The 18,312-nt window shown below is 37.0% G+C and overlaps 1 protein-coding gene across 1 annotated transcript in view; it reads right to left on the bottom strand.

Moving 5' to 3' along the window:
• LOC120525501 (prolyl endopeptidase) overlaps positions 1-18,101 on the bottom strand; it is a 298,115-nt gene extending 280,014 nt beyond the window's left edge. The window contains exons 1-4 of the mRNA XM_039747852.1: positions 17,844-18,101; positions 8,269-8,343; positions 6,043-6,176; positions 3,524-3,654 (exon numbers count right to left, since the gene is read on the bottom strand). Coding sequence (XP_039603786.1) covers positions 3,524-3,654; positions 6,043-6,176; positions 8,269-8,343; positions 17,844-17,885 — 382 coding nt within the window. The 5' untranslated portion in view covers positions 17,886-18,101. The remainder of the gene's footprint in view (positions 1-3,523; positions 3,655-6,042; positions 6,177-8,268; positions 8,344-17,843) is intronic.
• Between the last annotated feature and the right edge of the window lie 211 nt (positions 18,102-18,312).

Below are 18,312 nucleotides of genomic sequence, written 5' to 3'. Positions count from 1 at the left end.
AGGAACAAAGTTCTATTTATCTATAAATATGTATCTTTTGCTATTTTGGAAATTAAAATGTATCATTTTCTGTTAACTATGAATTTATTATGTACTATTTGTTAAAGAAAAATGTTCTTTCTTTGGTGAGAAAGGAAAACTGCTATCCTAATTTGTAGTATTTGAAGGGTCTCTTGTTTAACAATGTAGAAAACACAAGACAAGAGTTTTACATAGGAGTAACATTCAGATTTGTTGTTCTTCCGAGATGTTCAAGAAGTCATGTAGGTGGAGGTGTGTTATTGGCTATGTATGGAACTCGTACACTAAATATCATTGAGCAGCTGCATTAAGAAGTGCTGCAGTTTCCTTGCTGCAAGTATTAATAATACTTAATAATAATTAATATTAAGGCCTAATTTGTCGGCAACAGAATATATTGTATGACACTTTTCTCTTTATGTAGGGCCTTATGGAATCCATTTTATTTTTTTTTTTTTATTTTCGGTTTTCACAGTTTTATTCTTTCTTGATTTGGATTTTTGGGTTTGCATGTTTTTTTTTTTCTTGTTACTGTAAGTAGCAACAGCTATAACAAAGCAAACAATAATGAAATGGCACTTTACATTCCCTTTAATGAAACACCACACTAGCACAACTAAATGTTATTTTGCAGTTCCATCCATCAGATAGGAGCTCAGATCCTCTATGATGCTGTATTCTGAGACTGCAAGAGGACAGTGAGTGCCCTCCAGAATTGTAAGAGCTGTTACTAGTTTGATGCATTCTTCTTAGATGAAGGTTAACTAGGATATTTGTTACAGCCTCAGCTGATGTGTTCTCGGCCAAAAAGAACTTTCTGTAGAGGTGAATATGTTCAGCGAGGTACCCTACTGATTCGAACCAGCTGTTCCAACTGGCGTTTCCTGCGTAGGGGGTTCCTGGCAGGGTTCTTGAAGAAAGCAGACTTTACCCACATACCTAGTGATGCAGCCTCACTAAAGTATTTACAGCACTGCCAAGTTTCTCCCACCAAACTGATGACATGACACAAGCAGGTTGAAGTTACACTGTTAGGCATAACTCCTTTTAAAACTTCCTGGTCTGTTTTCAGACAATATGATGCATTGTCTGCATCCACTGCTAAAATGTCATGAAGATTCAGCTGGTCGTTGTGAAGGGAGTGATTCTTAAACCTTAAATGTTTACAGATTGAAAACGTGCATCATTACATCTGTAACTTCATCTACTGCATATCTTAAAATAATTAATTACAAAGCAAAAGCAAACTGATCTGCAAGATGCTAAATCCGGGAATTAAACAGAAAAATAGAAAGGGAGACCCGCTTTTAATGGCTCGTTGCATCTGACGAGAACCCTGCTCTTCTGCCCAGGTTTGTAGGAGGTGAGTTTAAAAATGGAAGAGTCAAAGTTTTATTGCCACGAATCTTTCGAAGAACGGCAGCCATATGTTGCTCAAAAACACAGGACAAATGAATCTGAAAAAGATTGCTCTCATTTACTTGCAGCGCGCCTCCTTGTTTACAATGTTTAGTAAAGAAAGGACACATCTTTGTCATTTTTTCAAGCAGAATGTCTGATTCGCTTGGCCACAAAGTCCTCCACAAACTCGTGCCTTGCATCTGACAATTTCATTATTTCCTCTATTGTTGCCTGAAGGGGAACACTTTTTAATCTTAATTTCTCCTTGTTTTTTTAGATTTGACGTGGTCATTGCAAGTATCCTTTCGTGTCCAATCTATGGTATGCTGGCAAAACTTGCAGAAAAGTTGTTGTCCAGATTCGTAAAAGTTACCAGGATAATGTGACCTCAATTTTGCAGTTAAGCTTGTGTTTCTTAGTTTTTTCTACGTAGTTAGGGTATCTAATACTGCTCGCTTTAACATTACTGTCTCTTGCAGCTAGCTAATTCACATGCCTTTAACAAGAAAACATACAAGAAACATGCACACATACAGATAGAAGCACAACTGAATTTCAACGAAGAATTGCGTTTGCTTGAAAAACAACAAACTAGAAAATAGTATCTGAATGATAGAACTACAGATTATTCAATCATTTAATTTATTGGGAAGATTTGTAACAGTCACCCCTTTAGTCTCTAAATTCCGCACATTTCCGTTTTTAAATCTAAAATCTGTTTTAATGCGTTAATTCTGTGATTCTATCCGTGTTTTCCGCATCGTGGAAATCATAGGGCCCAGTTTATATTTGTTTTTTTTCCCACTGTATATTTGTAATTTCTATAGAGCACACTAGAAATGCATTTACTAAAAAATAGATTCAAGTGAAAATGTTGAAATATTATTTGAAATGCAGCATAGGTATAAGTGGATAATCAAACTAGAAAGAAATACACTTTTAAATTCTCTACTTAACAGTTTCTAGAAATAATTGAATAAATGTGAACATCTGTATCCATTAGCTTGCTGTAATCAGAATATAAGTTTAACATGTCACTGTGCTCTGTGAAAATATTTTATAAATCCACTCACATGTTCAGCTAACACAAGGCCAGATTTCGCACACAGGGGTTCATCATTTAGAACTGCTAGGCAAGCATTAGAAGACAAGAAAGGGACAACTACAAAAATGGGCATTGTACTATTTCTGTGTAACAGAGTCAGCATCACACTGGATCTTCTTTTCCTTATTTGGAATGGCATGATTTATCTAAGTGGGGCCTGCACATGGAGAAAGGGTATAAAACCTTGGAACATTGCCCGGCACACCTTTGAAGTCGACGGACAGATAACAACAACAACAACATTTATTTATATAGCACATTTTCATACCAATAATGTAGCTCAAAGTGCTTTACATGATGAAGAAAGAGAAAAAAGACAAAATAAGAATTAAAATTAGGGAACACTAATTAACATAGAATAAAAGTATGGTCCAATGGCCAGAGAGGACAGAACAAACTAAAAAAAAAAACTCCAGGGGTTCCAGGCCAAGCCCCCCAAGACCACCCAGCCCCCTCTAGGTATTCTACCTAACATAAATGACCTCAATCAGTCCTCATTGTATTCAGGGTTCTCATGGAAGAATTTGATGAGGGCAGTCACGGGGACTTCTGGCCTTTAATCCACCAATGTAGGATGGGAGATAACGTCATCCGATCCTGAAAATCCTTCCAGCGCAGCAACGAAAATGGCAGACTCTACAAAAAGGTCTTGTCATGGCTTCCCATCCGTTATGCCGTGTAACTTCTTTAATGACGGTTTATTTTCTCTCATGTGATTTCTTACCACCGTATCACTGGGGGAGGAATAGCGCCTCTTTATAATATATCTATTTAGGTTCAGGTTACTTAAGACGCCGCAATTATAAAATAACTTATTCTAACAAGGGAGCTAGCGCCCCTATCAGAAAATACTTGCATGTTTACAAATGTACATTGTCATGGAGACCATATTACAAAAAAACCTACCATACCTAAAAACATTAACATTTATTTAAAAAAATAATTCTTGCTTCATTTATAGTAAAAATGAACCTCAGGTACCAATGTATCTCATACCTCTTAATGCCACTGTACCATCTTCTGAAAAAGTATTTGGGTCAAGAAACATCTGGGGCTCTGCATCCAATGATTCCTGGACATACATAGCACTTTGATTTTGTAGTCCCGTATTGTAAAAATGGAAGTACCTAAAATATATATATTTATAATGTATTATTAAAAAATATATCACAGACTACATTTCTAATATTATTCCACATTAAAAACAAAACAGAGAATGACTTTACATAGTTCAACGATCTCAGCCACAGTTTTCTTTGCTTGACAAACCCACCTCCAAAATCCCCAGTAACACTAAAAGCTCCGAAAGTTCTGCAGCTTTAATAGCAGGAATGGCTTGTGTAATCCTTATAATCATTTAAATGTGTAAAAGTTGTACTGTTAGAGTTATTTTGCAGAGTGGATCCCCTATAATTCTCCCAACTGTGAAAGCAAGATTGAGAACAGTAAAGTGCAAGGACTCTATGATGTTCCCATGTCCAGGCATCCACTTTGAAACTGCTTAATCCAGTTCATAGAGGGCAAAGACTATTCAGGCATCAATAGGCACAAGCTAAGAACAGTCCTTAACACTGCATTGCAAATCACTCTCATGTACACTCCCACAAATTAGGGTTTAACCCTAACCCTTTTGAGTTACAAATCAACATAACAAGCACTTGGTTGAGCTATATATACAGTGGTGTGAAAAACTATTTGCCCCCTTCCTGGTTTCTTATTCTTTTGCATGTTTGTCACACAAAATGTTTCTGATCATCAAACACATTTAACCATTAGTCAAATATAACACAAGCAAAGTATATAGATATAGATATAGATATATTGCTGGATTTTAAATGAAATGCAAAGTAGAAGGGAGAACAAACACACACACGCTCAAACAAACATAAACCACATAGAATTTCTTGTCGCCCATTCAATGTAATGAGCTAACAAATTGAAATTATAGACACTGAATTAATATGCAGTGAAAACAAAAACAAGAGAAGAAGACCAACTGTGAGCAGTTTTACAAGTCTAATTTTAGTCCTGCACTTATCAAATAACTAATGCACAGCAATTCCTTGTACTATAAAATGGATGGTTTCTTAAAATTATAATGTGTAACAAATTTGTCAGTTAATAAAACCTCCAGTATCTTCCACAAGAGTAAAATGTGGCCCACATAAACATGGTACTTGGCAAACTACTATGAAATTACAAAACAATATATCTATTGACAAGATGCAAAACAGCACACATAAATCTCATTTACTTTATATGGTTTCATTCGTCTAACAAGTTTAAAGCTGCCAGATGGGCGAAGTAAAAATGAGATATACTGTGTCTAGAACTGATTTTCAATTTCCAATTGAATCATAGAGTTAATTAAATTTTGCATCCTTTCATTGGCAAGCTGAAGAAATAAAACTGCAAGTCCTCAAACCAGTTCCTGTGTCACAATGTAAAATGTAGACAAAAAATCCAGGAAGGAAAAACATACATTTCAAAAACAGGCAGTCTCCAGGTTACGTACGAGATAACGGCTATAGGTTTGTACTTAAGTTGAATTTGTATGTAAGTTAATTAAATTAAATACATACATATAGATATAGATATTACACACACACGCACACATACTGCTTATTATAGATGCACGTTTAGCAGCCATTACAGACTTAAATCTGTTTGGAGAGGTCTCTATCAGTTTTGCACATCTTTCTGGAAAATGAATCTTCTCCTAAGACACAGGTATCTAGTTGACTGCATTGGGTTTTTCTTGGTGTGCTTTTTATAATGTGCAGCGTTTGTGTTATGTCAAACACTCCATTTAGTCTGATGGCTAAAAAGTTCAATTTTGGTCTCATCTCTAGAAAATTCTAGCTGAGATGTCAAGTGCATTCTTTTATTATTTTTTTTTTTTTAAAAAACAGTGCCGTTATCTTTGCCACCTTCCAGCTGCAACTGATGAAGCACTCTGTAGTTTGTAACTTCTTCATAGTTATTATAAGCATAAGCAAACAGGATGCTTTAAACAGATTGATAGCTGTTCCATACTCTTTCCATGTCTTAATGATTGATATATCTATACTTCAAAAGATATGGGGGCTACTTTTTTTACAGGCAATGTATACTATACACATTAGTGGAAAGTGAAAAACAAGAGGACTGTCACATTACGGTATAGGTAGGAGAATCATGAACATGACAATAAGCACCATGTGATATGATGTGGTTTATGTGATATGTAGATTGTCAAGCGTTACACCATACTCATCTTAATAATCAGGTGTAACCTTCATGTGCTGCAATGCAAACCTGACAATTTCAAGATAACAAATGTCCTGACTGGTTTCTGCTTTGCATTAGACATTAAAAGATTATATTATGGCCCTTCGGTATTCTGTACTAAAATAAGCAGGTTCAGAAAAATTAAATAATGAACATTTGAAAATACACACAACACTCTGGGTTTCTTACTCACAGATCTGACATTGAAAAAAACAAATTAAAGTGATTTTCACTTAACTTCATACCTGTTTCCCCTTTTAAAAGGACAGCTGTACTTAGGGTAGTCAAATAGTTCTGTCATACGTTCTTTGAATAATTTTTTGACAGGACTTCCTTCAAGATATGGAAGAGTCAGTTGATTCTGGGCCTCTACAAAAGCCTGAAAAACACATAAAATGCAATAAAGTAGGTAGCGTAAAAATATTTTAAGAAACTTTTATCACCCAAGAGTATTACTCCCAACATTATTTAATGAAAAAGCATTACTTTTGTATTGCAGAATGCTAGCGCTACAAGAATAAGGGATGTACAAACACATACTTTTAATGGTTTGCCAGCCTCAGATTATCCAGGTAAGTCAGTGGATAATGCCACTACTGCATTAACATGTTTGCATGTTCCTTCCATGTTCTTTCACACCTGAACACCTTCCAATTCCAAACTGGCTAGTGACGCTGGATGTGTTCCTGTTTCCCATGAGGCAGTTCATAGCTAATCAATTTTCAAAATGGCTAGAAGGTTCATAGTACATGTAATACTTAAATCTGTACTGTTGAATTTTAGCTGGTGACAATGCCTTAGGGGATTACAATAAACAGATTCAAAATGAAACAATTCTACAAGTGTGAATGCCAGTAAGGAAGGCAGACAGCAGGTAGGAATTACAAAAACAAATCCATTTTTTATCAAAGCTAACATTACAGTTGTGAAATTTAATCTAGTGTTCTGGCAGTTATCCGTAATTGCATGGACATAATATAGGCAAGGTTATGAAAAATATTACAGAAAATGGCATTACCTTCCATAAAGGAATACCAGCTTGAATGTATGACTTTCCTTAGCATCATGAGAATTCCAATATTGCCATCACGCATAACAAATGGACAAGTTCCCATGTAGCAGGTGCTCATACTTATTTGTCTGGCTAGCTTGTACCCCTGCCTTCAAAAACACCAAATCCATGCCAGTAACTTGGTGGAGAAGAATATAATCTTTACTTTCAATGTGGAGGGATTTGTACGCCATGCTGCTCTTGTAACTTCTATTTCTTTGACCAAACAAAGCAATGAAAAATATCACTGTATGTAATTTGCAGCCATTTTAAGCCATTCAACCAGATTGTCGCTGTGTACGGATTTGAGACCATTATTCCATACTATCTTAAAAGAGAAGTTGAATTGTGCTCCCTTGCTGCCGTAATTTTTACTACTGTGTTATCTCAAACAGAAATTCTAACAGAAAATCTTGCAGGCATTTCCAGGAAAGGCCAGATACCGCACATAAGGCGAAAATGTGGTCTCAAAAAGAAACGCTGCTGTACTGCACACATAATAAGCACTGTCTTAATACCCAATACCGGTCTTTTATACACACAGACCACAATATCTAAAGAATGGATCCCCAAGAATGCAACAGGCGTGCCTTATTTAACTCATAAAGTTAGTAAAACCCCAATCACTTTTAAACCAACTGCAGATCTCATTTTAATAACACAAACTAGCCAATACTGGTCTGTGGCCAGTGACCTACGGATCATTAGTTTATTTATTACTCAACATGCTTACTAGGCTCGGTAGCTAGTGCCTAACCCGGCAGCACTAGGTGGAAGGCAGGTCCCAAACCTAAATGTGGTGCCAGTCTCACACATACTCATAGTCACTGATACTGGGCCAGTTTATTGTTGACATGCATCTCTAGGATGTGGGAGAAAAAACAAGCAGACATGAAGAGAACACGCAAACTTCATGTAAGACTATGGTTGAGCTGAGACACTAGAGCAGGAGCAGTGAGGCTTATGAGTTAAGCACCACACTTTTCTCTTATACACCATGCAAACCAAATGCTGCATTACAAGCCTCTGTGTTTATTTTAGTGTTAATTATAGGCACATTTCCAAAAAAAAAAAGTGTGGCAATTTGCAAAATAAATCAATTAACTAGTTCAGAGAGAGTTTAAGATGGCCTAGGTTTATAGGTCACGGGAGTCTATCCCATAACACATACATCTTTGTGATGCAGAAGCAAAACTAGAGTACCCAGAGAAAACTCAAATATGAGAGAATGTGCAAACTACACTTAAAGACAAAGAAACCTATGGCACATCAAAACAATACTGCCATAAGCATAGATATACTGCTAAATGAAAAATGTAACACTGAAAATAAATTACCTTACAAAAGGCAAAAATATTAATTCTATAAATCAGAAATTAATTTTCTTAATATTTTCACATATTCACTTTCAAAGACATACCCGAGTTTTTTCACTGTCAGGATCCTCTAACCAGCAGTATGGGTCTGGTATTTTATCACCATGATAGTCATCAATCTAAAAGAAAGTAAAAGAATAGATAAGTCATGAGAAGCAAAGATCAATGAACTGAATGTTAGTAAATCTGGCAGTGCTCTATAAGCTCTAACAGTGAGGCAAAAGCTCAGAAAGCATGATAAAGAATAGAACATGAAAATGCCTTTAATTTAAACCACTGTCCATCAAAACAACAATCCAGATTAATATTTTGTGTAATTTTATCAGTCATAGCAGGGATTCATTTCAATATCAGGTTCCCCTCCTAACCAAACATGTAGAATTAAAGCTGAAAATGTATAATTCTGCTTTCCCTTTTATGTAACTAAACTTTATGAGTCATTTTGAGTATTGCTAGAATGTCTGCAATGCAATCACTTAGTTGCTGGAAGATGAACAGGAGAAAAGAAAAATTCAAGAAAGAAAATTAATCATAATTACCTAGGTTCAACACATTGTATATTCTCTCTCTCTTTCTTAAACACACATATATCCATTTACACATTTTCAAACCCACCCAGTCCTACTTATGGCCATAGGGTTTGAAGCCTATCATGGTGTTATCAAGGCAGCAATCAACAACTGATATAGAACTTGTTTCTCACAGTTTACAAGCCAACTAAACACACAAAGTGTAACTTTAGTCATTAATTAACCTTACATACATGTCTTTGAAATGTATAAGAAAAACCTAAGAACCCATTGTAGTGGTATGCATTGCTTTCTGTAGATTTTATTGTTTGAAACCCATTTCAGAATGTGTATTTGTTTTATTAGTTGCCATTTATTATTTGCAGAACACAAATCACAGGTCATATGACCGCGGTCAGCACATCTGTAACATTGCCAGCACCTCTGGTATAATTACAGTCATGGCATGAGTCGAGATTATCCTTCATGTGGATAAAAATAAACAATCTCTAGTTTTAGTTAGTTTCAATTCTAAGTAGGCAAAGTGCTAGGTTTGTTTTGATTTCAACCTATTGATTTGATTTTTCGTTTACCCCAGTGCTTTGGTTGCATGATTTTTTTTTTTTGTTGATCTCCACATTTTGACCTTTGCCTGGCCCCGACTACAATTCTGATTCACATTATGATGCCTTGGTCCTGATTTACTCAGAATAAATCTAGAGACTCTGTCTCACCACAAAGATCGACCACAAAAACACTCAGAGAATGTATCTGAACCTTAGTCTCTGAAGCTTTACCACTTCATCACCATGCCACCAATCTCATATGCTGTAAATGTAGCATATATATGTTGCCAGAATTTGCCATGTCTTAGAAGACCAAGGGGATCTAGGGCGACTCAAGGAGGTAATGGTGTGTTGCTGCATACCCTGCAATTTTGTCACTGTTCTCAACATTCAACTCCATTTACTCATGGATTCACCTATGCAGAAGAATCACCCAGGAAGATTATTACTCACTTCAGTTACAAGAGAACCTGAACTGAACTGGTTTCTGTATCCCACGTAACTTTCTGGCTATGCCCCAACCAACTTTATAGAGTATAAATGATGAAGAGTTGACTTGTGCACAGTTTCAATGCAACAGAAAGATGGATGTTATCAGTTAGATGCAAGGATTGAAAACAACCACATATAAAAATGCATTTACAAAATGAATGCTTTAGCGGTCTACACTAATTGATGACTATAAATGTAGACAAACAGAAAGATAATGCGCAAAAGTATTAGGATACCTATGTTTTTTATATAAATTTTGTTAGTGGTTTACTTCCAAAAGATACACTTTTACAATGCATCAAACAGACCACTTTTCAGATAAAAACTAGATCCCTTTATGCACATAGGCTAGTGCATGACTAAACAGCAGCTAAAGAAAAACAACATAATGTGTTAACTGAGTCATACTGATTTAACTGGAAAATAAATGGGGGTAAGAAGGAATCAAACTGGGCAAAAAACAATGAGCACAGTAACATAAATGTAGTAATGTGCTGCCCAAATCTTTCTAAAGAAATTTGAGGAAAAAGTGAGGTTGAGAACCATAAGTGCAATGGTCAGCCATGGAAAACAAGTGCAGCAGAAGAGGTATAAAATATGTTAAATGATATCCTTACAAAATCAAACAAAGTCTAGAACTGCTATCAGCTCACAGAAACCACTAGAACCCAAGTACAGTGGTGTGAAAAACTATTTGCCCCCTTCCTGATTTCTTATTCTTTTGCATGTTTGTCACACAAAATGTTTCTGATCATCAAACACATTTAACCATTAGTCAAATATAACACAAGTAAACACAAAATGCAGTTTTTAAATGATGGTTTTTATTATTTAGGGAGAAAAAATCCAAACCTACATGGCCCTGTGTGAAAAGTAATTGCCCCTTGTTAAAAATAACCTAACTGTGAAGTATCACACCTGAGTTCAATTTCCGTAGCCACCCCCAGGCCTGATTACTGCCACACCTGTTTCAATCAAGAAATCACTTAAATAGGAGCTGCCTGACACAGAGAAGTAGACCAAAAGCACCTCAAAAGCTAGACATCATGCCAAGATCCAAAGAAATTCAGGAACAAATGAGAACAGAAGTAATTGAGATCTATCAGTCTGGTAAAGGTTATAAAGCCATTTCTAAAGCTTTGGGACTCCAGCGAACCACAGTGAGAGCCATTATCCACAAATGGCAAAAACATGGAACAGTGGTGAACCTTCCCAGGAGTAGCCGGCCGACCAAAATTACCCCAAGAGCGCAGAGACGACTCATCCGAGAGGTCACAAAAGACCCCAGGACAACGTCTAAAGAACTGCAGGCCTCACTTGCCTCAATTAAGGTCAGTGTTCATGACTCCACCAGAAGAAAGAGACTGGGCAAAAAACGGCTTGCATGGCAGATTTCCAAGACGCAAACCACTGTTAAGCAAAAAGAACATTAGGGCTCGTCTCAATTTTGCTAAGAAACATCTCAATGATTGCCAAGACTTTTGGGAAAATACCTTGTGGACTGATGAGACAAAAGTTGAACTTTTGGAAGGCAAATGTCCCGTTACATCTGGCGTAAAAGGAACACAGCATTTCAGAAAAAGAACATCATACCAACAGTAAAATATGGTGGTGGTAGTGTGATGGTCTGGGGTTGTTTTGCTGCTTCACGACCTGGAAGGCTTGCTGTGATAGATGGAAACATGAATTGTACTGTCTACCAAAAAATCCTGAAGGAGAATGTCCAGCCATCTGTTCGTCAACTCAAGCTGAAGCGATCTTGGGTGCTGCAACAGGACAATGACCCAAAACACACCAGCAAATCCACCTCTGAATGGCTGAAGAAAAACAAAATGAAGACTTTGGAGTGGCCTAGTCAGTCCTGACCTGAATCCAATTGAGATGCTATGGCATGACCTTAAAAAGGCGGTTCATGCTAGAAACCCCTCAAATAAAGCTGAATTACAACAATTCTGCAAAGATGAGTGGGCCAAAATTCCTCCAGAGCGCTGTAAAAGACTCATTGCAAGTTATCGCAAATGCTTGATTGCAGTTATTGCTGCTAAGGGTGGCTCAACCAGTTATTAGGTTCAGGGGGCAATTACTTTTTCACACAGGGCCATGTAGGTTTGAATTTTTTTTTCTCCCTAAATAATAAAACCATCATTTAAAAACTGCATTTTGTGTTTACTTGTGTTATATTTGACTAATGGTTAAATGTGTTTGATGATCAGAAACATTTTGTGTGACAAACATGCAAAAGAATAAGAAATCAGGAAGGGGGCAAATAGTTTTTCACACCACTGTATATCCCTGTACAGTCTGAAGAAGTCTTATTAGTGTTCTTCATGGAATAGTTCCTGCCAAAAACCCACTATTCCAGAAAAGGAAACAAAGCTAAGAAAGTATAGACTCCCCTAAACACAAAACTACAAGGACTTAGGTGCTGAACAATGGCAGCAAATAGACAGGGTTTACTTTTTACGGTGCCCCAACTCTTTCCAATTGCCCTTTACATTTTGTTGCAATATAAATTTACACATATATTTATATGAATGCACTACACTTTATATAAATACATATTAGTCAAATTCACAGGCTGACAAAGCCTATCTCAGCAGTACTGGGTACAAGCCAGGTACCAGACCTACATGATATACCAGTCTATTGCAATTCACATTCATAAAGTCATGAACGCCAGGACAATTTGGGAGAAAACAAATTCCCCCAGAAAAATCCCAGGTGATGACAAGACACAAACTCCACACTCTATGCATTTCTCCTTTATAAATTCCAATCAATGTGAATTTTAAGACACATGCACAAGCCTACAGCCCCACCTCGACTTCACCCAGAATTATGCCTATCTGAATATGGAAATCCATTCAGTGTTTTATTAAAAGACAAAGGCAAAAGAATATGTGAAAAAGAATTTCAGTGAATGAGAAATGGAGGTCCTGCTCAGTGAAGGGGAAACATGGAAAAATCATACTATTTGGCAGCTTAAGAAGTGATATAAGAAAAAAAAGTTCAAGTTCAGAAAGTCACTCAGTGCCCAAAATAAAAAAATAAAAAAATGTGGTCAGATATAAAATTCGATGTGAAAAGACAAGTCGCAGCCCACTGTCTTGAGTGCCATATGGAAGCATATTAGGGCATCAGAAAAGAAAAAAAAGGGACACAGCAAGAAAAAAAAAGGTCTATGCTGAGATTAAAGTCAAGTTTATTTGCAAAATTTACACTTTAACCTCATAATTGTTTTTTATCATTAAAGTAGAACTTCGTAAACCATCTTAAAATCGGTGATCGCAACACAGAATACATTACATTCAGGATTACAATTCTCTGACCATTTTAGAATACTCAGATGTAAACCTGATATCATTTTCATGATGAAATGGATTAAAGCATGTATTAAACATGTGGGGGCATGGTGGAGCAGCGGTAGCTCTTACTGCAAGGCAGAAGTGCTTCTGCCGTGCCACCGTGTCCCCTAATGTTTAATTATTAACAGTATACATTACTTCCATCCATCCATTTCCTAACCCGCTGAATCCGAATACAGGGTCACGGGGGTCTGCTGGATCCAATCCCAGCCAACACAGGGCACAAGGCAGGAACCAATCCTGGGCAGGGTGCCAACCCACCGCAGGACACACACAAACACACCCACACACCAAGCACACACTAGGGCCAATTTAGAATCGCCAATCCACCTAACCTGCATGTCTTTGGATTGTGGGAGGAAACCGGAGCGCCCGGAGGAAACCCACGCAGACACGGCGAGAACATGCAAACTCCACGCAGGGAGGACCCGGGAAGCGAATCCGGGTCTCCTAACTGCGAGGCAGCAGCGCTACCACTGCGCCACCATGCCGCCCAGTATACATTACTTAAATTAAGTTAACAATTTATCAGTAAAATGTAATATACATAATTTAATGCATTTCATCATATAAATTATACCATCTCTACATCCTAGTATTCTAACAGCACAGAGCTTCAAGAGGATAGTTCTTGGAAATCTAAATCGACTTAGAAGCCATTCATCATTATGGGACAAGAAATCAACATCATCTCCAAGTATGCACTCTTCTAATTCTTCCATTTGCAATGCTACAGCAGCATTGGTAGTTGGAATAGTTTGGCTATTCCATGCACCATTATATTGTTACAGACTGATTACAATCAAGTGCCTTACATTTGTAATGATATGCAATTAATTTTGGTGCATTTGATAAAGTACACATCATGGATGCAAATCTAAAAAAGAAAGGGAAACCACACAGAAACAGTAGCACTGCTTTGATGCCCATTGACAAAACCAAGCAGAAATATGCATGATTTGAAGCTTCCATGAAAATGAATGTAGCATTACACCAAGTTTAGTTTTTATACATCTTGATGTAAGCATTGAAATGGACGTACACAACATTTTTGTGCATAAATACCATTTATAAATCAGGTTCCTGAAGAGTGCAAGGAAGCCTAGGTCAAAAACTGGTGTTAAATGTCTAAACATCATGCAACACACGTTACACAGTAAGCCTGATCCTGCAGAGAACAACCAACTACTTTGCCCTTGGTTTACTTTTTATCAGACACAGTAGAGCAGCTACGGAGCTGTCAGTGCACTGCTGCCATTAGAGATGGCAAATCGCTAGCCACTCCAGTCACAACATTATATGTATTTTCCTCATATCTGTTATAATGTAATATTGTTATGGTCCCATGAATTTCATTACAAATGATTCCACTTGTATTGCCTATGGGAAATTATGCAAATAGACACATGAATCACTCTTCAAAAAGCCAAATCAACATGTAAATAGAAAAAAAAGTCAACAGTTTATAAAATACCTTTAACACTACTTGATTTTTTTTCTTCATTTTTTTTATGCAACTGTACAGAAAGGAGCAAATTTGCCAATCTAAACTTTAAAATATCACTTATGTGGAAAATTGTAATTTGCGAACCCAGCAAGCACTGTATCATTTTTACAAGAACAAGCTGGAAAAAAGGCCTAAAACTGAAAGTACACTTAACAACAACAACATTTATTTATAAAGCATATTTTGCTACAAGTGTTATGGCTCAAAGTGCTTTACAAGATGAGTTTATAAAAAAAATAAATATCAAAAACTAAGATTAGGCAATACTAAGTAAGAAAGAATAAAGTAAGGTCCTATGGCCAAGAAGACAGAAAAAAACGAAAAAATCAAAACTCCAGAGGGCTGGAGAAAAAAAAAAATTCTGCAGGGGTTCCAAGGCCACGAGACCACCTGGCCCCCACTGGGCATTCTACCTAACAAAAATGATCTAAATCAATCCTCATGGTTTTCAGGCCTCACGTGGAAGAATTAGATGATGGTGATCATGTGGACATCTGGCCTTCAATCCATCAATGCTGGGACTGCATGGTGCCATGATCAGATGGTGGTGGCACAGATCGCCACCACAGAAAACCGGTAAAAGAACAGCAGAGAAAGTAGCGGTTAGTACGGATTGTGGAGCCATGATAAAAATGACAATTAAATGCATTTACAGAATCTCAGGGTTACACTAAAATGAAGCTATGAGAAAGCCATGTTAAAATAATGGGGTTTTAGCATTTTTTTTTTTTATAAAAAAAGTACTTCACTGCAATTACCTGGCGAATTTCTATCGGCAAGCTATTGTAAATTTTAGGTACATAACACCAGAAGGCTGCCTCACCACTTCTTTTAAGTTTAGCTCTTGGAATTATAAGGAGACACTCATTTGAAGATCTAAGGTTATGATTTGGAGTGTAAGGTGCAAGGTATTCCGAAATATAGGATGAACCAAGATTATTTATAAGCTTTATAAGAATAAAAAGCGAACCGAAATAGAATCACACCAGAGCAGGCAATATATTTTTTTAAGGCAAATGTTAGCATATTTTATTCATGCTATTTTTAATTTTCATGAGTACTGTACTTTAAAATGTATTTGAAATAAACCATAAACTATGCATTCTAAGTGCTTAAGCAAGATGGTAGCTGTAGCTGAAGCTGGGCTGTGAGCCTCTAAGATACTTTTATCACCTCATTAAGACTTCAGGAAGCAGGAGGTGGACAACTTTCCCATCTAGCTTAAAAGGAAAGCTTTGAAGAGGGTTAGCAGCTTTCTTGAAATCATCCATCACTGATAATCTAAAGAGGGCACAGCACATCTCAAGAAAGCCACCAACACCTTTACTTCCGCAAACGTCTGACAAAATCCTGAATGTCCTTCCCTTTGCTCACAGTGGAGCTTACAGTTATTGGTTGTTAATGTCCTGGTTCAATATCCACTTAGCTTAGGGCTCTGAAATACTACAGAGAAAGGTGAAGTCAGCGCAGAATACTACAGGAGCACAGCTTCTTTTTGTTCAGGATGTATATAACACACACTGCCTTAGAAAGGTAAACAGTATTATTGAAAACCTCAGCCATCATGTAAAGTCACTACTACCTGTGCAAAAAAAAAAAAAAAATTAACTTCACTATCTTTAGAACTAAATCTACTGTGCTGAATTCAATTGAGTTAAATACTCATTTTTGTGTTATGGTCACAAATGTACAAATTAACACAAACTGGCAGACATCACTCCAAAATACCCAAGATATATAAATCTACTGAAGACTTGGGAGTCAAAATTTTGAACTGGTCATTGTACATTCCCTACAGATACATAAATAAACAGACAACTACATAATACATAGGGAAAGTAAAATGTGTATAAATAATTAAGCTCAAAAGTACTTGTGGACACCAAAAATAATTTGATAAAGGTTTAATGCTTATTACATCTGTTCAAGGTTTAAATAGATGGAAATGAAATGAGCAAAACGTACAATGACTGGACTCATTTTCAAGGGCACTTCTCTTGTAATGGACCTCAGCAAGGATGTTCTGCGAGTTTTGTAACTTTTTTTCTTAAAGATTATGAACCCTAATCCTAATGTCTCCTTAGAGTTACCAGAATTCTAACAGTGTGGGGAACAAGTCATCAGGTTCAGGATGCTTTCTTGATTTTGTTGACCCCATTACCTGCTACATTGAAATTTACTTGCACATCAGTACCACCTGACGCCTCAGTGAATCTGACCTCTGTTTTTAATTCAACAACTTGTACAAATGGACGCCAATCAGAAAAGAGTGCCGAAGAGTTGCAAGTACTATTCCAAAGAATATGTAAAATGATGACAAAAGTATCTCCCTTATTGACATTCATCGTAGCAAATTATTAGTCTCTACGAAAAGAAGGATAAGCAGGTTTGAAAATGAATGGAAAGATGGGCGTACGGTTTCAGTCCGATTATAGAGATGCATGCGTTACTGTATATACAGTACAACATAAAATTGCAAGCCGTAAGGTATTCCTGTGGCGAAATGGCTTTACCTGGTTTGGGCTCTTATTCGAAGACTGTGTCGTCTGCCTTCATTCAAATAAATTATCCGTGTGTGTCTTGACAACATGTAGGTAAGCGCCCTACTATCTTTCCCGTCAATGGATGTTTTTTCAGTATTAAAGAAAGCACTTTCGAAAAAAAAAAGGCTAAATGGAGTATTGCTTGAACCCCGTGTTAATATAAACTATACACGTACGAAATGAAAAAGGAAACTGTCTGCACGGAAACATTTAAGAATGTGCCGAAATTGCAAATGTGAACGTCAAAATGCCGGCTTTTTCTTGGCAAACATTGTAAACTTAAAATTAAATCGCCTGATTTCATAAATCAAAGCTACTCCTCTATTTGGTTAAATGTCATTTCAGTACATTCATCAAAAACAACAGTGCAGCCCTCTTATGAAAAATCACAGTTTAATTGCGACCCATGAACTTTGCAACAAGCTGAAGGACAGCTGCCCTATACGGCTCGGTCCGACTGTCTTATCAATAAAACCCTGCCGGCAAATGACATGTTACGCGATCTTGACAGACCCCGTTACTTTAACTCTTTTTCACTGTCAACCCCAAGTGCACCAAACCCCGGTCTTGTCTCCAATTCTTTCTTGAAACAATGAACTGCCGGATCTCGCGATTACATTGATGTATTCATACTTACTACAGAATCGTCACGATAGGCTTCCGGATACTGAAAGGACATGATGACAACCTGTTTGAAAAAAATTACTTTAGGAAAGGCAGTCCAGAACAGCGGGAAATATTAAGAGTTGAAACCGGCAATGTGCGTTCAGCGCGCTACTGATAACTCCAGATGCTATGGTAAAGCCAAAGAGTTGAAAAGGGTATTGAAAGAGTTGACTAGCAACACTACGGACGGACGACATCCAGGCGCGGCGAGGGTTTACTGAGAAGTAAGCCTCGAAGTTCGTAGCTCCCTCTACTGATGGGTGGTCACTTAAATAATGTGTGTAGTGTGTAGGCTTCAAGGATATCTCAGAGACTTTTGGGATATCTTAGCTTTTTATATCGAGTATTCTCTATCTGTAGGCACGTGCAACTTTTTGCAGCACTGATAAAAAATCTAGCTGGTTTATATAACTCTGAATTATAGATCAGATGCAGTTTGA

The sequence above is a fragment of the Polypterus senegalus genome, chromosome 3 (genome assembly GCF_016835505.1).
Source record: "Polypterus senegalus isolate Bchr_013 chromosome 3, ASM1683550v1, whole genome shotgun sequence".
NCBI lineage: Eukaryota > Metazoa > Chordata > Cladistia > Polypteriformes > Polypteridae > Polypterus > Polypterus senegalus.
This window is presented reverse-complemented; position numbering and strand designations above follow the sequence as displayed.